The sequence below is a fragment of the Lucilia cuprina genome, chromosome 4, assembly GCF_022045245.1.
Source record: "Lucilia cuprina isolate Lc7/37 chromosome 4, ASM2204524v1, whole genome shotgun sequence".
Classification (NCBI taxonomy): domain Eukaryota; kingdom Metazoa; phylum Arthropoda; class Insecta; order Diptera; family Calliphoridae; genus Lucilia; species Lucilia cuprina.
The window spans coordinates 77,446,810-77,468,366 of NC_060952.1; the positions used below are offsets into that span (position 1 = coordinate 77,446,810).

Consider the following 21,557-nt stretch of genomic DNA (forward strand, 5'->3'; position numbering starts at 1 on the left):
TCTATAGTCTAGTCTATAGTCTAGTCTATAGTCTAGTCTATAGTCTAGTCTATAGTCTAGTCTATAGTCTAGTCTATATTCTAGTCTATACTCTAGTCTATAGTCTAGGCTATAGTCTAGTCTATAGTCTAGGCTATAGTCTAGTCTAGTATATAAAGTATTCTCTAGCCTTGTTTATAATCTAGTCTCTAGTCTAGCTTATAGTCTAATCTATAGTCTAAAGTCTAGTTTGCGGTATAGTCTATAATCTAGTCCAATTCTATTCCCTAGTTTACATTATAGTCTAGTCTATAGTCTAGTCTAGTATTTTGTATTGTCTATAGTGTAGTCTATTGTATAGTTTCTAGTCTACATAATAGTTTAGTCCATTGTATGTTCAATAGTCTTATGTATCACAGTTTATTTAAAACATTATGTTCGTTGGGTTTATTTCTAAAGTGGAGTATATGTTTGAGTGTTAACACCGTCAACTATGTTTGAGCTGTTAACGTAACGTAAGTAACAAGAGCTTCAAAATCATGTACAATTTGAAATATGCAACGTATTTTTGTCGCTGTTTAAGAAGCCGCTATAAAAACGCATTTACATACACTTGTATTGATAGTTGAGATTTTTAAGTATTTTTTCCATTTATTTACATTAGTTTTTTCTTTTCCACTTTATTTCTATTATTTAATGCACTATGGGTTAGTGAAGGTTGTTTATTTTTTTTTTACAACATCTGTATTAAATTTGGTTGTTTAAAGCAATGCTTTCTAAAGAATTATTGGGTAAAGTAATAATTGGAGGTCAAAGTTCACAAATATGTATATCGTTTATTTATTTATTTGTTTTTGTTGTAACAGTTATTGACGGTTCAGTTTTTTTAGATTTCTTGAATTTTTGAACTAAATTGTAAAAACTGTTTCACAAGATTATTTGTTTCTTTATCTAAAAAATAAGCCGGATATTATTGTAACTTTTTAGAAAAAAGTGTGCGAACTCTAATTGAATTATAACTCTTTTCTAACAATTTTTATTTAAATGTCCCAAAAGACAAATTAATGATTTGCAAATATTCCACTTTCCGGTAAATTTCTATTGCGAAAGTTGTCCCCTTTTTTTGTATATTTAAACAGCAACAAAATATCTATTTCCGTTTAAGTAATTTCTTTTTTTTTTGAGATTTCCTGTCCCATAGTATATTTAGCTAGAAAATGCGTTTTTTTGTTTCGTTGCAAAAGGCTAAAGATTCTCAACGTTAAATTTACATTTAACGTTTTTCTTTATATATAAATAATTTTTGTTTGTAGATGATATTTTTTTTTTTTTTTTTTTTGTTTGGTGGGTCCATAGAGTGGACTAGAGTTAGAGAGTTTGTTTAGTTGAATATTGTTGTTGTTGATCTTTTATAGTGATTTTTATACACTACTTGTTGGCGTCTAATACCTCTTAACTATGTAGCTGTCGATATTTTGTTGGATGTTGTTGTTGCCACTTTTTACTTCTGCTGTCAGCTTAGTAGTATTTTTTTGGTTTTTGCTGTTGTTTTTTTGTGCTCTTTGCTAAATGTTTAAAATTTTGCTTCTGGTCGGCTTTGTTTTTTTGAAATGTTAAAAATGTTTTGGCTATCAGGTGTTGATGTCTGTTCATTTAACTTTAATGCTGGCGTATTTTTTTTTGCAGTGCCTTCCTTCTTTTCAATACACTTAAATACACATCAAAGTCTTGTCTTTCTAATGATGAGAATAATGATGATGTTGTTGTTGCTGTTGTTGATTTCAAAGTCAAATAATTTTTTTTTTAATAAAATTTCAAGCAATATTGTGTTATATGTATGTTCGTTGATTTAAGTTTTTCATTAGTGTTTTGCTGTTGTTTTTTTTTCTTAAGAGCCAACAAATTGCTTTAAATGTTTTACTTGCCAAGTATTTGAGAATTTAAATAGTTGGTAACATTTTTAATTTGAAATCATTAAATCAAGAATCTCACTCTAGTTTTCTGTTATTTTTTGCGGTAAAATTTTTAGAATTTTTTATTGAGTTTTACGCTTTAATTGGTTTTTATTTTGTTTGTTTGAAGAGTGATGTTTCTAATGCGTTGTATTTCGTAAATATTTTCTCAGGCTCAATTTTTTGTATGTGTATCTAGTAATTTTACTAATTTTATAATTAAAATTTTAGTGAAAAATATAAAATATTGATAGTTCTATTTGATAAATTAATGATGTTTTTGAAGTTTTCACTTTATATAACAAATAAGTGAAGAAATTAGAAAGGAAATGGACTTCAAAAGAGTTCTATATAGAGATTTCCAAAATTTTCCACTCTCCCCTGTATAAGACGCCAACACGTAAAAGGTAAACATCAAATGTTTGTGAATATGTATCTAAGGGAGCTGCTTCTGTTTTAACCCAACACCTTGAGATGATATAAACTCGAGTTTTTATTTATTCTGTTAATTTTTCTATAGAAAAGTTAAAATTTTATTCATAAATTCTTTCCATCTTTGATTTTATACCAGAGAAGCTCAAGATTGCCATTTCCTAGCACGCGTGATAGGGTAAGAAAATTCTGCAAACGCTAAGTTGTTACACATACACTATAGGTTTAATTCTTCTTATTTTTATAATGAGCAATATCATTTGGTTTGCTCTAAACTTGAAAAACAAAATCAAATCAGTTGCTGAACAGCACTTGTCGAAGAAAGGTCTGTTCACACAGAAATATAGCAACAAAATTTTGAGAAAGTCGAATTAATGTAAGAGAACATGTGAGAATTGTAATTTTTATACATATAGACTTTAATATACGCTTTCTGTCAAAATCCATAATAAATATTTGACAGTTAGCATATGCTTCATTTTTTGTAGTCATTTTATTAGTATACTTTTATTTTGAATTGAATTCTGCTCTCTTCTGCTTCACCAACACAAATAAAACTATGGTAGTATGTGTTTGAGCACCACTGTTTTATACATTAATTATGTTGTTGTTTTCAACATAATTATGTTTGTGTATATAAGAGAACAACATATAACAATATAGCAGTTTTTTGTTTCCATGGTGTTTTCATACACAAGTACAAAAACTGAAGATTTAGAGGCCAAAGATATCTGGGGTCTTCGAAATATTGATTTCAACAGGCAGATTAATGAACAAACGAACATAGCTATAACGTATTTGTTATATATTTTGTTCAATCGCCTTCATCTTGATGTTATTGCAATCTCCTTATATAGAAGTGAAACTAGAGCGCGCTAACATTCAAGTAGAGTCGAAGGGACACTGATTCGATAGGGATACGTAAAGCGTAACCACCCGCATACCGTTATATAGAGGTTATAGTCCCGTCATCCAGTGGCTAGTCTCCCTAGACTATAAACTGGGGAAGTTATTTAGGTCGCGTTGTGAAAAGAGTACCAGTTATTGGAATGGCAGGAGGAAAAGAATAAAAATGAATATTAGAGTCAATATTTCGGGATAAATTCGGTACTGGTGCCAAAGAGACAACACAGGCACCTAGTTTCACTACAGGCAAGTAGTGTTGATGGTGCTAAATGTCAAGAATTCGTTATCAACTCGATGTCAAATGAAAGTCATCATGGGTTAGTTTTCGGGATAGTTCACTGCGCGTGAACAATCAAGTAGAATCGAAAGGACTCCGTTTTTAATAGGAATACGTAGAGTTCAACCAGTGTTGTATGAAGGAGTTGTGAGAGAGTTGAGTTGTGAGAATTCTACATGAACTTTATGTCAAGTGAAAGACTTACTGGTATGAATCATGGGTTGGTTATCGTGGTGGTTCACAGCGCTCAAACAGTCAAGTAGAGTTGAAGGGAATCCATTTTTGACAGGGATCCTCGGAGCTCAACCCAAAATTAATGTGTCGTATGAAAGACTTCGGTTATATGGTGATGAATGTACCTCATCTTGTCTATGTGTAATTGCTGAATTACACTTCACATTTTGAGTCAGAATTTGTTTTTGGCTTATTTGATGGATTTGCACTTTGAAATTAAAAAACGGAAGAGATTTGTCTGATGCATCTCAAAATTTACGCAACGGAGTAGAACTGTTCAGATAGACCTCCCCCCGGGGGCATGTTACCTTGGCGAAGACCTCCGCCTTGGTGTTATTGCAATCCCGGGGTATAAAGAGAGCCCAATACCTCCAGTCTGTCCGGGACTGAAAAATTGGTTGTTTCAGTCTACCGCTTAGCTTAGTCCTTGCATAGATTGCCAGAGGTCTGACCAGAGCACCGCATAATCTAGTACTACGGGTGGCCAGTTGCCCGCAGGACTATGTCCTGGCTGGTCAGTTGGTTGAAGTTCCTTCGGGATCCACATAGTGGCTGTTGGATGATGCATGATAATGGTCAATATTTCGGGATAAGAGTTCGGTGCTGTTGCCGAAAATCAACAGATACCCCACAGAGGGGTGACTGTGGGACTAAGCGTTGGAAATGAGTTGGTGTCAATTGTATATGATATAGAATGAATGTAGAGGTATACGGCCTTACCCCACCCGTATACCTAAATGAGTGTGTCGTATGTTTTTCTCTATGAATGTGTCGAATAAATGAGATGTGTGCTGGGTTGAATGATGATGGATGAAAGATATCATATACAAGAGATACCGATTAATTTTCCTTCCTTGTCCAGATATGTTCAGAGTTTACTCTGTTCATATCAGACTTGCCACAGCGTGTCACTGTGAGTAAGAACGATGTCTACGGCTTATTGATGGATCGTGCTTCGGTCCACCGGTTACGTCTCTAGGTGCTGTTGCCGAATCAACAGAGCCATAGTAGTGTGGTTGTCTGACAACGTGACTACTTTGGCAAGAGATTAGATAGCTCGAGTACTCCAGCAAAGTACTTGTGCATGGTACCGGTCATAGCCAATGTGCAAAAATTGCCACCTGAGTCTTCATTGAAGACAAAGGGGCGATGGTAGACCGTTCTCAAGTCTACCCTGTGGATGAAAAAGACCACCGTGAGATAAGGCCGACACGGCAGGTGCTCACGTTAAAACTATCGACAGTCTGTTCAGATAGACCGAAGTCCGCAATATACCTGCTTGTTCCTTGGAGTGTTTTTAGACGCCTTTAGTTCACCCTGTTTTTGAAAAGATCAATAAAGTCAAAAACCGAATAATCTCATTACAAAGATATTTTTGTTTTAATTAATTCCTTTTGCAAAAATGAAATATGTTTTTCACATTAACCTCATTATTTTAACGCGGTATAGACATTGTCGGAAAGTATTCACCACGCTGGCTGACAAATCACCACTTATATAAGTACTTACAAATAAGGAGATAAATAAAGTTGTTTTTTTAAGAAAAAATCTCACACAATATACGAAACTTGTCTTCTTATTCGCTGTCTTACTCACTTCATAATGGTTTTTCAAAGGTAGGTGAGTGATTAGTATTCTAGTCTGGTAGACAGAACCAATAGAGGTGAATTTATTCGGATTCAATATAGATCCTTCCAAAGTTTGAAATTCAAACTAACTAACAGATAAGTGGTGTATGTAGAATATTCAAACAAAACTATATTATATGTAAGCTATTATAGTTTACTTCAAAGTAGTGCAGACTGTAAGTGATAGTCACTTAAAAGTAAGTGGTTATGTAAGAACAAGTCAATACCGAGTTTTTGTTGTGTAGTTTTTGCTGTAGCAAATCAAATACAAATAAATTATAAATTTTCTCTAAATATAAATAGTTTTATTAAAAAAAAATATAAAAATTTTGTTCAAACACATTAGATATATACATAATTTTTTAATAATCAACTAATTTATTTGTTGATTTTTTTATTTTCTTTATTTAAATCTAATCATTTTAATGGAAAATTGCTTATATGATTCAAGTAAATGTAATTGTAATGTTTTTTTTTTTAAACTATCCAGAGTTAAGAAATGTAAAAAAAATCTTTTAATTTACAAAAACCATATAACAAGTAGCTAAAACATATGCAACAAATAAAATTTTACATAGAAAAAAAAAAAAAAACTTAATAAAAGTATGATTACAATAAACGACAAGTGTGTTTTGTTATAAAAATAAAAAAATTGTTAAAAAAAGTCACCGGAAAAAAATTGTGCCAGACGTACGTGCTTAGATGACGTTTAGATTTTTTTCTACTTCTTCACTTTATGGCTCACTTATAAAGCCGTTTTCTTAAGACAAAATTTATTCATGATAGAAAAAATTTTATACAGATTTTTATCAGCTTTAATGATTATTGAGCATAAGTAATCGTAGCGCAGTGGAAAAAAAAAATCAATATATATTTTCATTTTTCATGCTAATACCTAAAGATAACGGTAACTATTGCTATAACAAAAACAAAAAAAAACAGAAATACCAAATTGAAAATCATTTTTAACCAAAAAATTATGTATGTAAAAGAAAAAAAAAACTATTTTCTTTAAACATTAATGATTTGATTTAACAATGAATAAACGAAAGACTTAAGCAACAAACTTGTTTGTTTACTTCTTTTACAATATGTTTTTGTTGTTGTTGGCATTATTTAAAAAAAAAAAAACCGTTTTGTTAAGATAATCAATAAACTTCTAAGCAATTATTTATTAAAACAAAATTTCATTGCATTTAAGCAAATAGATTCGTTACGTTTTGCTAAAATTGCTATGACACAGTCATAGAATCTTGTGTTTTTCTTTTTCTGTTCATATTAAATAATAATTGTTTTTAATTTGTAATTTCTAAAGTTTTTTGACCTTCTCTGTATAAATCTTCATATAAATATTTTGCCAATTTAATAAATAAAATTTCAAAATTTCAGCTACTGCTGGCACGCAATTCTTCCTTACAGTGCTTAAACCATTATTTATTAATAGCGATAATAGTTGTGTTAATAAAAGTTTGTTAAAAGTATTAATTATGAGCCCAATAAATTTTGTTTGTTTAGCTTAAGAAAACTTTTAATTTATAAACTAAAGTGTTTTTTTATAATTGTAAAAACAGCTGTAAGAAAACTTAAATTTCATTTTAATCTACCTTATTGTGTAATAAAGATATTAAAATGTCTAATACTTAGCACTTTTCTAAGACATTTATAAGATGATATAAGGAAAACATATGTTTCTTCCGTGTTAGAAAAAGTAATTAAATATTTGGTTTATTATTTCAATGGAGTGTACAATCTTTAAAGCTTAAAATATATGTATAATTGCAACAATAATTATGATAAAAGTAAGTGAAATACTGAAGTGTTAGTAAATTGCCGATTGAATTATTTTCTTAAAAGACAGTATAACAAAAGTATTTTGATGCTATTCTCTTTTGTGAGAAAGGGTACATATATGCCGTATAGGTCTTCTTTAAGGATGGTAATTTAATAACCATTGACCCGACACGAGCTATCCAAACTGTAACCATTTTGGTCCCGTTGCTTAAGAAAAAACAATTACGCAGATAAGATGATCTCACATGAACCGGTAAATATATATACGCCTGAAGAGCCATGAATCCTGCTTGGCTGCGGTGGGGGTCTAACTTTTGTTTTCCTCACATGTTTTCTTTTTTCCTCTTTTCCTATTTGTATATTTTCCTGTTTTCCTGTTTTTGGGAAAGGCAGTTATTTTACCTTTCATTTAGTACACACAGAGTATAAACATGGTTCGACATGGTTACAGTAACTAAACTATTTTCACTGTAATAATATACTGTTATCAAGAATATATAATTATTATTTTAATTCTATTTAAACAATATTGCTGTTACTGTAACCATTTTCATGTTGATGGAATTTATAAATGTGTATAAATTTGAAACTGTAATTTTACTGATTAGAAATTAAAATAAATTTGATTTCCATACATATGTATTTCTAAAAAAAATTTTGATCACATTGGATCATGAACTGTATGTAATCCTAATATTATATTTAAAAATTGTTACAATAACCATATATATTTAGACTACAATCATAATTTAAACCATAATATGTAGCTCTTAGAACATGGTTACCACGACCATGTTTTTTCTCTGCGTGTTCATAGGATTAGTTTTGTAATAACTGGTTCATGTGTAATTTTAAGTGTTGGCCGAAATCTGAATTTATGAAATAGTATTCTATTATTTTGGTCAAAAATTTCTTAGGGAACATAAACTTCGAAGTACATCAATCATTTATTCAGCATTTACTTTCCGCGTTTTTCAGTTTATAACGTAACCTGCTCATGCAACCAGGAGATAAGTATCTCTCCAATAAAAGTATAAATGTTCGAAACTCCGTCCTGTGGTCTATCGGTCTCCGTGGTACCAGATTATAAAGTTTTTTGGTTCGAACTTAGGAAAACTTTGCTAAATAGTTAGTTAGTTAGTTAGTTAGTTAGTTAGTTAGTTAGTTAGTTAGTTAGTTAGTTAGTTAGTTAGTTAGTTAGTTAGTTAGTTAGTTAGTTAGTTAGTAAGTTAGTTACTTAGTTAGTTAGTTAGTTAGTTAGTTAGTTATTTAGTTAGTTAGTTAGTTAGTTAGTTAGTTAGTTAGTTAGTTAGTTAGTTAGTAAGTTAGTTAGTTTCTTAGTTAGTTAGCATTTACTTTCCGCGTTTTTCATTTTATAGCGTAACCTCCTCATGCAACCAGGAGATATCGGTCCAATAAAAGTATAAAGTTCGAAGCTCCGTTCTGTGGTCTATTGGTCTCCGTGGTACCAGATTATAAAGTTTTTTGGTTCGAACTTAGGAAAACTTTGCTAAATAGTTAGTTAGTTAGTTAGTTTAAATTTCATTTTAATCTACCTTATTTTGTAATAAAGATATTAAAATGTCTAATACTTAGCACTTTTCTAAGACATTTATAAGATGATATAAGGAAAACATATGTTTCTTCCGTGTTAGAAAAAGTAATTAAATATTTGGTTTATTATTTCAATGGTGTGTACAATCTTTAAAGCTTAAAATATTAGTTAGTTAGTTAGTTAGTTAGTTAGTTAGTTAGTTAGTTAGTTAGTTAGTTAGTTCGTTAGTTAGTTAGGTAGTAAGTTAGGTAGTTAGTTAGTTAGTTAGTTAGTTAGTTAGTTATTTAGTTAGTTAGTTAGTCAATTAGTTAGTCAGTTAGCTGTAACATTTTAACAACTAGTATCGCTCCAATAAAAGTATAAAGTTCGAAGCTCCGTTCTGTGGTCTATTGGTCTCCGTGGTACCAGATTATAAAGTTTTTTGGTTCGAACTTAGGAAAACTTTGCTAAATAGTTAGTTGGTTAGTTCGTTCGTTAGTTAGGTAGTTAGTTAGTTAGTTAGTTAGTTAGTTAGTTAGTTAGTTAGTTAGTTAGTTAGTTAGTTAGTTAGTTATTTAGTTAGTTAGTCAATTAGTAAGTCAGTTAGCTGTAACATTTTAACAACTAGTAGCCCTTTTAATTCAACTACAATTTACATGTTACTCATTCAAACAAATTATTGTCTAAACCTCCATGAAATACTACATTTTCTATGCTTTAGTTTATTAATTAAGAAAAAATGGAAATTAAACCTAAACAGCTAACTCATGTTAAATGTGGCGTTGATATAAATATATGACTTGTCTATTTTTGTCTTCATTCATTAAAATCAGCGACATTAATTTCTAACCACAGGTCTTCACCTGGCGTCGACAACTTAAAATTGTCATTAATCAAATTAAATTGGTTACAAACCAAAAACAAAATAAAACACACCAGCCAGCAAGTCAGTTAGTTAGTCTGACAACAACAACAAAAAAAGAACACAAATGAAAATGATTATAATGATTTTTGTTTCTCTTTCTTTGTTTCTGTACATTTAATACAAAAAAATATTATTATAACTTGTGTCATCTCGTCTTTTGGTTTGTATTTTGCCAACAATTTAATCATTGGTTAGTAGTCTCTGCCGTAACATTATGAAAGCAATCATTTGGAGGTTTATTTTCTTAAGTTTTTTTTTTTTCATCTTTTTGTTTATTTATTTTAAATATTAACTGCAATTAAATTTTGAAGAAATGAACATGAAAGATGAAACTGATGGTTAAACTAAATCACCTGTCGCCTCAACAATACAACAACAACAACAAAAAAAGAGACTTGCAAGAAAAAACGTGTCATAATGTTTAGAAATTGAAATTCTTGATTAATAGTATTTGCATAAATAAATGGGAAATATAAGTATTAAGCCTTAGGATATTATGTGAAATGTGCATTATTTTGGGTATAGTAAATCTTTAGAAATACTAATAATAGATATATTAAAATTGCATAAATATCTCTACAATGAAATACTTTTCAGTAAAAGTGAATCATAACTTCTACTGAAAAGGATTTCATTGTAAACCGACTACTTATGTAATGTTCAGACATCAGCATACACATCAATAACAGATATTCTAGGATCTTGTCATTATATATATATTCTATCATATGGGTTATATATATAATTGACAAATAAATCTGGTACTATGAGAACCGGTATCCCACAGGGCAAAGTTTTGAACTTTGTCTTGTCACAGTTATTGAAGATGTTATTGAAGATTGCATGTGGTGGCTCTTTTGCCACCTTGGCCGAGTTTGTTGCTGGTTTACTCTGTTTATACCATATCTGCCACAGTAGTATAAGGAAATCGTATTTCGGTCAACCGATTACGTTCATATCACGAAAGTGTTGCGAATCAACAGAGACCATCTCATCAGCGTGGTTGTATACTGAAGTGATATTTTTGTGTCTGTGTTCATGGATCGGCATATCTTTTTGTATATTTTTTGTAACTCCGGATCTTACCATAAAATCAAAAACGCGGTATTGGGCGATCTGTTGCCTACAAAAGTTGCCTTGTAGCTGTTGATTCAGGGACTTCCGGATACAATAAGTTGTTGAATGTTGTATGAAATAAATATTTGAGTTTAATATATAGCCCCCATATCTTGATATGTAATTCTCTTAATGTGTGTATATATGTATGTATATGATCGATTATAAAAGAACGATAAATAATACCTCTAACTAGATTCGTAAAAGTATTCCTCACAAATTTTGGAAAACATTTACTTCATGTTAAAATTTCACAAATACTGTATTTCATATTATAAATAAAATCTTGAAATTATTTTATACACTTACGACAGTTGTGACATCTATCGGTATAAGAAAAACTTTATTACAAAACTTATTAAACGCCTGCAGCATACGATGGCTTATAATGTTTAACAAAATGGAATAAAATTTGTATAAAAAATAAATCTCTAAACACAGTAGTAATGTTTTCTTTCTATATCTAATATGCCTCCATAGAAAGCCTGGTTGTCATAGTTGTATACAAAAGAAACATCTTGCTTTTTTGCAATGGCCTTGCTTGTGGGTGCTACATCATCATCATCATCATCAAACGCTAAGCCATAGCCATCTTTGGTTTTAGCCACCAACTCTCCCTGTAAGTGGGTGCTGTTTTTTTTTCAAATATTGTTTCCTTTATTTAATTGTGTTTCTCTGCTGTGTACAAGTTTATTTTGACCAAAATAACTAACTACATGTTTTTTTGTTGTCTACTCGTTGTTGTACTATCTTGTTTTCTTCTATTACTTTTTGTAAAAACATTTTTTTATTCGTTTTGTCAAAATCATGATAATCATTAGTTGTTGCTGTTTTGTTGTTTGTTGCAGAGAAGAAAACACCATGAATAAAAAAAATAGTCAAAATACAGAAACATCATCATGTTGAGATTTGTTTGAAATAAAAATAAAATAAATTTCAAATTTGCTACTTTTTCACTCGTGTTGTACATGCATCAAAACAAATGTTTTCTATCATTTCGTCGTATTCGTCGTTGTGGCAACTAAAAATTGTGTTGATAAAAACAAATGAGTTTTTTTTCAGTCATTGATTGTTTCTATTATCAGATTTGTTGTTTATGTGGACGATGAAGAGTTGTTAATTAAGATTTTATATTAAAATTATAATGGATTTGGTAACTTTGGAAACTCAGTTTTGTAGACGCAGTTACTCTTAGCTTTTTTTGTTGCAAGATACGTAATGTCGTATGAACGTATGTAATGTCGACGTGACGTGGCAATGTTGATCAAGAAGGAATTTATATCAAGAACGAAGTGTTGTAAGGATAACAAACTTACTAACGAACGAACTAACTAACTTACTAACTAACAAACTAATTAACTAACTAACTAACTAACTAACTAACTAACTAACTAACTAACTAACTAACTAACTAACTAACTAACTAACTAACTATCTAACTAACACTAACTATCTAACTAACTAACTAACTTACTAACTAACTAACTAACTAACTAACTAACTAACTAACTAACTAACTAACTAACTAACTAACTAACTAACTAACTAACTAACTAACTTACTAACTTACTAACTTACTAACTTACTAACTTACTAACTTACTAACTTACTAACTTACTAACTTACTAACTTACTAACTTACTAACTTACTAACTTACTAACTTACTAACTTACTAACTTACTAACTAACTAACTAACTAACTAACACTAACTAACCAACCAACTAAATTACTAACTAACTAACTAACTAACTATCTAACTAACTAACTAACACTAACTAACCAACCAACTAAATTACTAACTAACTAACTAACTAAGTAACTAATTACATAAAACACAAACTAACTAACTAACTACCTAACTACCTAACTAACTAACTAACTAACTAACTAACTAACTAACTAACTAACTAACTAACTAACTAACTAACTAACTAACTAACTAACTAACTAACTAACTAACTAACTAAATAACTAACTAACTAACTAAATAACTAACTAACTAACTAACTAACTAACTAACTAACTAACTAAATAACTAACTAACTAACTAACTAACTAACTAACTAACTAACTAACTACCTAACTAACTAACTAACTAACTAACTAACTAACTAACTAACTAACTAACTAACTAACTAAAGAACTAACTAACTATCTGAATAACTCATCTTTCAACCCTGGTCCACACAGTACATGAGCCGCCCAATGATTTCAAGACACATTCTGGAAATTATTTGTCCAAAGTTTCAGTTCATATTGTGCTTTTGCATATGTTCAATTACTTGTACCCCAGAATCCAATATGTTGAAGTCCCTTAATCATATTATTTGTTCAAAGAAGATCACTATTATTAACCCGTAAACCCAATTTCGATATAACAAAACCTGTTATATTCACAAAATCCACAATTTTAATTGTTTTACAATTACAACTAATAAATTAAAGAATATAATTTATTTCTCAAATAAATGGCAGCAGTCTCAGACACCTTACTTAAATTAATTTAAATATATTAAGCAATTATTAACATTATTTTTTTATTAAATAAATATTTTCTCTCTTCTATTCACTACCGCATTACAGCTGTAATAATGGACATTGTAAATCTTTTGTGTCTACATTGAAGTGCAACATTAAAGAAAGACAGATTTCAAGACACAATATCCAATTACATTGAATTCGAAATAAAAATCGCCAAATAATTGAAATAACTTACGTAGAGCAAAAGGCGAACCAAAAAAAAATAAACAAAAAAAATTTGTAATAAGAAATAACTTAAAAGCATACATGAAAAAATATGTAAGTCTGGAGAAAAATATCAAGAGATCGTGATGGGTAGAGGTTGATTTAGTTTTTTCATTAATACAGAGATATAAAGAGTCGTATTGTCAAACTGCAAAATTGTAAAACACTAGGAAAGTGGAGAGGGAAAATAAAAAACCTAGTCCTCTATGGCACACAGCACATTAAGCTGCATTAGCACCAGCTAACTGATCGAAGCGTGTAAAATGCTGGAATATAGTTTCTGGATTTTTTCCCCTTTTTCTATAAATCAAACATTATAGTCTTTTATGGTCTTAATGAATGAATGAACGAATATGTACATAAGTACATATGTGTGTGTGTGTGTTGAAAGTGTGTTTGTTTTAGTGGCATATAGTGCAGTTAGAGTGCAACAATTTGACATGTGTTTAAAAACAGTTTTTGCACTTTTCTTGATATCTTAAGGTATATAAAAACTTTTGTCCGTCTTGCCATGTGACTGACGTTTTTGTTAAGAAATCTTAATATTGTTTTTTTTTCTGTTATATTGGTTTTATTTAGATAAATTGATTTCTGCCTTCTGTTTTTAGTTTTCTTTTGATTTTATTTTTTTGTTTTTGTTAGTGTTTTAGTTTATTTATTACTTTTGTATGTTTTTTCCTCCAAACTTATTTTTTTTAAATTCGTGTGCCACTGGACTTGGTCAACAAACGTCACTCAAATTGAGTAGTTTAAAACACTTAGTGGTTTTTAAAGCAATAACAAACTAGCAGCAGCAGATCAACCAAACGACCGAACAACAAAACAAACAAAAAAACACACAATTTAGGACAAAATTTCAAAATTGTCTTGTGTCTTGTATTTTTTTTTTTTGGTACAAATCTTGTATCGCATTCTATGCAAATCATTGTGGTATTTACTGCGAAATGTTTTAAAGTTTTTTCCTCTTGTTTTTTTTTTTTTTTTTGCGATTTGGTTACAAAATCGTGTTTACACTTTGTCACCCTTTTCTGTCAATAAGATTTATAGTTTTATTTTGAAATTTTGTATAATTTTTTTTCTTCTTATAAATAAAATACTTTAGTGTACATGAACCACAAATAAATAAAATACAGAATATGTGTTTAAAACACTTAAAGACTCATTGGTAGGAGAAAAAAGAGAAAAAAACTACAAAAAGAAATATTTAAACGTGATAGACAGCATGTCCATTATATAGAGTAGTGGTTATCAGACTTATATAAAGTATTTAAAATTGTTTTTACATTTTTAACATATTTGTTGAAATTTATGTATTAATTTATTTTATTTTATTCTCCCTCTCTGTTTTTTGCAGCTGTACTTTAACTTTAAAAACAAATAAATTAAATAGAAATTATTCTCCTGCAACACTTAATAAATAATAGTGTTTCTCTAACACCTAGAACCTGCCTAAATGATTGGCACCGATGAAATGTCATCCACTGGCATGGATATTAGTGAGTCCTTTCGTCCGGAGGATATATCGAAAACAGATTTTTTCGATTTTGTCACAGCACCCGATATGGGTATTGGCCTAGGAGTCAATGTTAATTTACATCATAGTCATCATAATCATCAACAGCAGCAACAGCAGCAGCAACATCATCATCACCATCATCATACGCAACAGCAGCAACAAACACAGCAACAACATCAACAGCAGCCTCAACCTCCGCTTTCAATGACACAACAACAGCAACATCATCACAGTAATAATACACATCCTCATCATGCGTCTCAACACCAACATCAACAACAACAACACACTTCCAGCACAAATCGAACAATGACACATGATGGTGGTGGTAGCGGTGGTGGTAATGGTGGAAATGTTAGTATAGGTACTAGTGGCGGTGACAGTCATAATGATGCTAGTGGTTTAAGTGATGGTAGTTCTGCGAGTACAACAGATCCAACATTACATGGTTATGAGGTAAGTTTAAGCATAATAACTGAAAGGGTGGAAATTGCAGGAAATATTTATTGGATAGTCCCTTTAATCTCTATAGACTACAGACTAGACTATAGACTAGAGTATAGACTAGACTATGGACTAGACTATAGACTAGAGTATAGACTATACTAAAGACTAGACTATAGACTAGACTATAGACTAGACTATAGACTAGACTATAGACTAGACTATAGACTAGACTATAGACTAGACTATAGACTAGACTATAGACTAGACTATAGACTAGACTATAGACTAGACTATAGACTAGACTATAGACTAGACTATAGACTAGACTATAGACTAGACTATAGACTAGACTATAGACTAGACTATAGACTAGACTATAGACTAGACTATAGACTAGACTATAGACTAGACTATAGACTAGACTATAGACTAGACAATAGACTAGACTATAGACTAGACTATAGACTAGACTATAGACTAGACTATAGACTAGACTATAGACTAGACTATAGACTAGACTATAGACTAGACTATAGACTAGACTATAGACTAGACTATAGACTAGACTATAGACTAGACTATAGACTAGACTATAGACTAGACTATAGACTAGACTATAGACTAGACTATAGACTAGACTATAGACTAGACTATAGACTAGACTATAGACTAGACTATAGACTAGACTATAGACTAGACTATAGACTAGACTATAGACTAGACTATAGACTAGACTATAGACTAGACTATAGACTAGACTATAGACTAGACTATAGACTAGACTATAGACTAAACTATAGACTAGACTATAGACTAGACTATAGACTAGACTATAGACTAGACTATAGACTAGACTATAGACTAGACTATAGACTAGACTATAGACTAGACTATAGACTAGACTATAGACTAGACTATAGACTAGACTATAGACTAGACTATAGACTAGACTATAGACTAGACTATAGACTAGACTATAGACTAGACTATAGACTAGACTATAGACTAGACTATAGACTAGACTATAGACTAGACTATAGACTAGAATATAGACTAAAATATAGGCTACACTACAGACTTGACTATTGACTAGACTATAGACATGACTAGACTATTGACTAGACTATAGACTAGACTGTAGACTAGACTATAGACTAGACTATAGACTAGACTATAGACTAGACTATAGACTAAACTATAGACTAGACTATAGACTAGACTATAGACTAGACTAAAGACTAGACTATAGACTAGACTATAGACTAGACTATGGACTAGACTATAGACTAGACTATAGACTAGACTATAGACTAGACTGTAGACTAGACTATAGACTAGACTATAGACTAGACTATAGACTAGACCATAGACTACACTATAGACTAGACTATAGACTAGACAATAGACTAGACTATAGACTAGACTATAGACTAGACTATAGACTAGACTATAGACTATACTATAGACTAGACTATAGACTGGACTATAGACGAGACTATAGACTAGACTATAGACTTAACTATAGTCTTGACTATAAACTTAACTATAGTCTTGCCTATAGACTATACTCAAGACTAAAATATAGATTGGACTATTGACTAGACTATAGAATAGAATATAGACTAGACTCTATATTGTAACTATAGGCTTATTAATTAAATTCTAAATTAGAATAAGTCCTTAAAGAAATCTAAATAACTATACACGGAACTAGTTTTGTGAAAATTCCTCTCTCTCTAGGAAGGTAATCAAACACCCTCAACTAACTCGCGTGGCGACTATTAAAATTTAACAAACTAGATTCAAGTACAATAATTCAAACAAAAGACTTAAAACACAAACCTGTAATAATTATATACAGATTAAAATTTCGTTTAATAGCACCCAACTAATTGAATTTAATTTAGTTTTTATGCAATTTTAAACAGCAAAAACCTGAATTTTTAATTAAATTATTGCAAAATTTTATGTGGTCCTGTTTAATTTATTCTTAAACAACCGTCGCACATTTTATGCTTTTAAGTGTTTATTTTAAAATAATATTTAAAAATATTTGAGCAAAAAAAATGCATTCGTTATTTTGTATATTCTCACATATGTATATAATTACTTTTTTTAAAGAGCTTAATTTTGGGAGAAATTTTTTTTGTTGGTATATTTGTATGAGGGTAATATATCATGATTGCTGGCTGCCACAGTATGATGTTTGCAGTTGATTTATGCTGTAGTTTTTTTTTTGCCGTATATGAATATTTTAGCTTTGAATAAGCGTATGACACTTGACAGTAAAAGCGTGTAATTTTTTGTTATTTACGCATTTAATGTTATTAAATTTAACATCTGTGAGTTTCTAAAACAACTCATGAGATGGCTACACGTGAGCTTAATAAATTAATGAGTTTTTTGGTTTTGGCTAATTTAACTTAAATGGCAGAATGCTTAGAAATAGTAGACTAAACTTAGGAACCTGTTAAATGTTTTAAATACTTTGTAGTTTAAATTTGGAAATTGGTATACGAGTTGTAGTAGATGTGTTGAAAACATTTATAACAATAATTGTTAAATATATCAATGTTATTGATATGAAATTGATACTTTGTCTTTAAATTGTACTATCTATAACACTTGTTTTTAAATATAGTAGGAAAAAACAAACTTATCGAAAATCCCCAGCACGTTTTTAAATAACACCTTGTTAATATAGTTAAAATAGTATATTTCCTAGAGTCACAAAACATTATTTTATATATTTCATGTTAAAGTCTTTTTAATATTTTTGTCACATGGACTCTATAACAAGTGTTAAGCCACAAAAATATGTAACACAATAGCAAATGCCTGTTGGTTTAATGGCCGACTGAGTGACAGACCGACTGCCAGCCAAACAGCCTGCTGCAGCAAATAAAACTGCAGCCAACTAAAAACCAACCAACTCTAAACAGAAGCCTCTAAATTAGAAACAATAATGATTAAACAACAAAATAATACAAATTTTTGTATGTTTATTACAGTTACACAAACATACAAACTAAACAAAATAACGAAATAACTTGAAAATTAAATTTATGCAAGTATTTTCAACAAAATATAAAAAAATTAAACTAAATATTTTTGTGGCAAGTTTGGAAAAAAAGCACCTGTAGTTTAATTGTATAAAACTAGTATAAAGTTTAAGTAGTAAAAAAAAATACATATATTTTAACTTTAGTGTTTAAAAATGTTTATAAATATATTTAAATTATTTGGCAATAATTGCAAACTACTTTAATAAAGCATTTTTGTTATTAGCATTATTATTTTAAAGTTATTTTTTTCTCTATTTCGTAATGATGAATTGAATATAATGAAACATTTTTTTTTTTTGTTAAATTTTAATTAAAATTAAATTTTTTTAACAACTAAATAAAACAATGTTAAATGTTTAGTTTCCTGTCTAAATAAAAACAAAAAATCTTAAATAAATATTTCAATTTATAAACATTAGTTTAAATTAGAGCACATTTGGAATAACAAACCAGCTTGTGCCTTCAGTCTTTTGTTTTAGCAATGAAATTTTTTAAATTCTTTTGTGTGTTTGTGACACTATTTGAATTTAAAAGAAAAATAAATAACAAATATAAGAATTTAATTGTATTACTTTGTCCTAAATAAAGTAGAAAATTACATACATAATTGAGACAAAAATAAACATAGTTAGATCTCTTTAAAGACATAAAATCGTTAATGGGAAAGCAAATAAATTGAAATTACAATAAAATAGTTTAAAAACTATTGGTTTTATTATCGGCACATAACTAGAAGTGAAAAATGTGATAGCAACTATCTATTGCAGAGAAAATGGGTGAATGACTTAAACAGAGCTTGTGATTTCAAAAAAAAAAAAAAAAAAAAAATAAGTAAGAAGTTATAGTCGGGCGAGGCCGGCCATATAATACCTTTTTAGAGGGGCTAGGGTCAAATGAGGTCCTATAACTATAAAGATTATAAGGGTTATCAAGACTAGTATAGATCTTGGTTTTACAGCTTTTTGTCGAGATACGAGTATATTAAACATAATTATGAACGTAAAAGCCCTATTTGGCAGGTTCAGTTCTATGGGGCCTAGGTGAAATAATGGACCGATGTTAACTATTTTCAATAGGCTTCGTCTACAGTACCATAAAAGGTCATGTGAAAAATTTCATTGAATTATCTCCAAAATTGCGACCTGTAGTTTGATTACAAGGTTTACAAGCTTTATTCGGGTGTTCAGTTGTATGGGGGCTAGGTGAAATAATGAACCGATGTTAATTATTTTCAGTAGGTATAATAGAAGATCATGTGCCAAATTTCATTGAAATATCTCCAAAATTGAGACCTGGAGTTTGATTATAATGTTTATCATGTACCAAATTTCATTAAATTATCTTTAAAATTGAGGCTTGTAGTTTGATTACGATGTTTACATGGACGGACAGACGGACGGACATAGCTAAATCGACTCAGAAAATGATTCTGAGCCGATTGGTTTACTTTAAGGTGGGTATAGGACCAATATTATTGTGCGTTACAAACATCAGCACAAACCCAATATACCCTCCCCACTAAAGTGGTGTAGGGTATAACTATACTATAACAACCAAAGCTCTGAAAAAATTACTAGATATTCTCCAATTGACGCTGAATTAAAATGAAGAAAAATGTTTAACTACCTTGTTCGATTACATTTATCAAAGGTTTATAAAACAAATTTCGTATGGAAATTTTATTTATAAACCTTTGATAAATGTTTATGAAGAAGACCGCAAATGTTTGATAGAACAATAGAGGATGTGAACACCCTCAATCTCAATTTTTTACTTAAATACTATAAATGAGTTACTATTTGATGATGACAAATTATTATAATAATCTAGTTTATATAAATGTATATTTAGTCCTAAGCATGGCTTGTAATTCAAGCTTCTAAAAGCACAAATTCATAAAACTCAATCTGCCGAATTTAAATTCAAATTGACTCAAGGAGTTTGCATTAATATAAATTCCCATGTTAAGGCTTTTTTATACACTTCACCTTTGTGAGAATGTTATATATAAGATTGTTATTTCTACAATATAATTCTCCAATCCTGGATTTTTATAAATAGCGGAGTCGATTAAATCATGTCCGTCTGTCCGTATATTCGTACAGCCCAATGTAGCACTCTTACTTATTTTATTCCAAATTATTCTAATGCAATATACATTAATAAGTATTTATATGTACAAACCACAAAGTAGAAAAAGGTAGTTTTAAAAAGTACCAGAAATAAGTAAGAAATCTCAAAAAGTACAAAACTTATATTTGTAGATTTTCAATAAGATGCGAATGTGGTGAAAACGTGAGTTCCAAGTAATAACAAGATATAGTTTTCCCGCATACTTTAAAAATAGTCGAATTTCGAAAAAGTAACAGACCAATATCTGCCTATTTCATTAGTCAACCACGTTATGTTTTTATTGATTCGATTTCAGTTTAAGAGATATTTGGTTACCGAATTTACTTCCTAAATATTTCGAAAATACCTCCTTAGTGGATTTACATGACCAAATGTTTAAATATCATGATTATATGTTCAGTCGTTTATGTTGTTCAGTTATCAGGTACTTAAAGGCGAACGAATTCACTCGGTTATAGGACACATCATCAATGTATACTGGATACGTTGGAAAGCTATACACAAACATTAGAGACCTTACGACAAAGAGGCAATGAGAACGATGTTAAAAAAATTATATCTTAGGAGATTATAAAAGAGAATTAACTGAATACTACGAATGAGCGAATGTACTTCCAATAAAGAAAACAGAACTAAAGGAAGTTAACTTGTTATAAAGCCGTTACCAAACAAACTTATAACTTGTATATTAATTAATTTTAAAAATCGACCAACAACTTAACACAGCTCAGTAACTTTAAAAAGAAACTTTAAAAAATCTCAGTAATAAATATCTCTATTAAAATCATAAAACCTAATACAAGTATGAAAACTATAAATCTTAACATAATCCAAAAAATTGACCTTTTTCCAACATCAGGTTTTTACTCTTGTTA

At 29.8% G+C, this 21,557-nt stretch overlaps 1 protein-coding gene across 1 annotated transcript in view; it reads left to right on the forward strand.

The window, feature by feature from the left end:
- The window catches only part of LOC111680609 (myb-like protein Q), a 66,507-nt gene that overhangs the window by 42,530 nt on the left and 2,420 nt on the right, over positions 1-21,557 (forward strand). The window contains exon 3 of the mRNA XM_046947913.1: positions 14,876-15,493. Coding sequence (XP_046803869.1) covers positions 14,975-15,493 — 519 coding nt within the window. The 5' untranslated portion in view covers positions 14,876-14,974. The remainder of the gene's footprint in view (positions 1-14,875; positions 15,494-21,557) is intronic.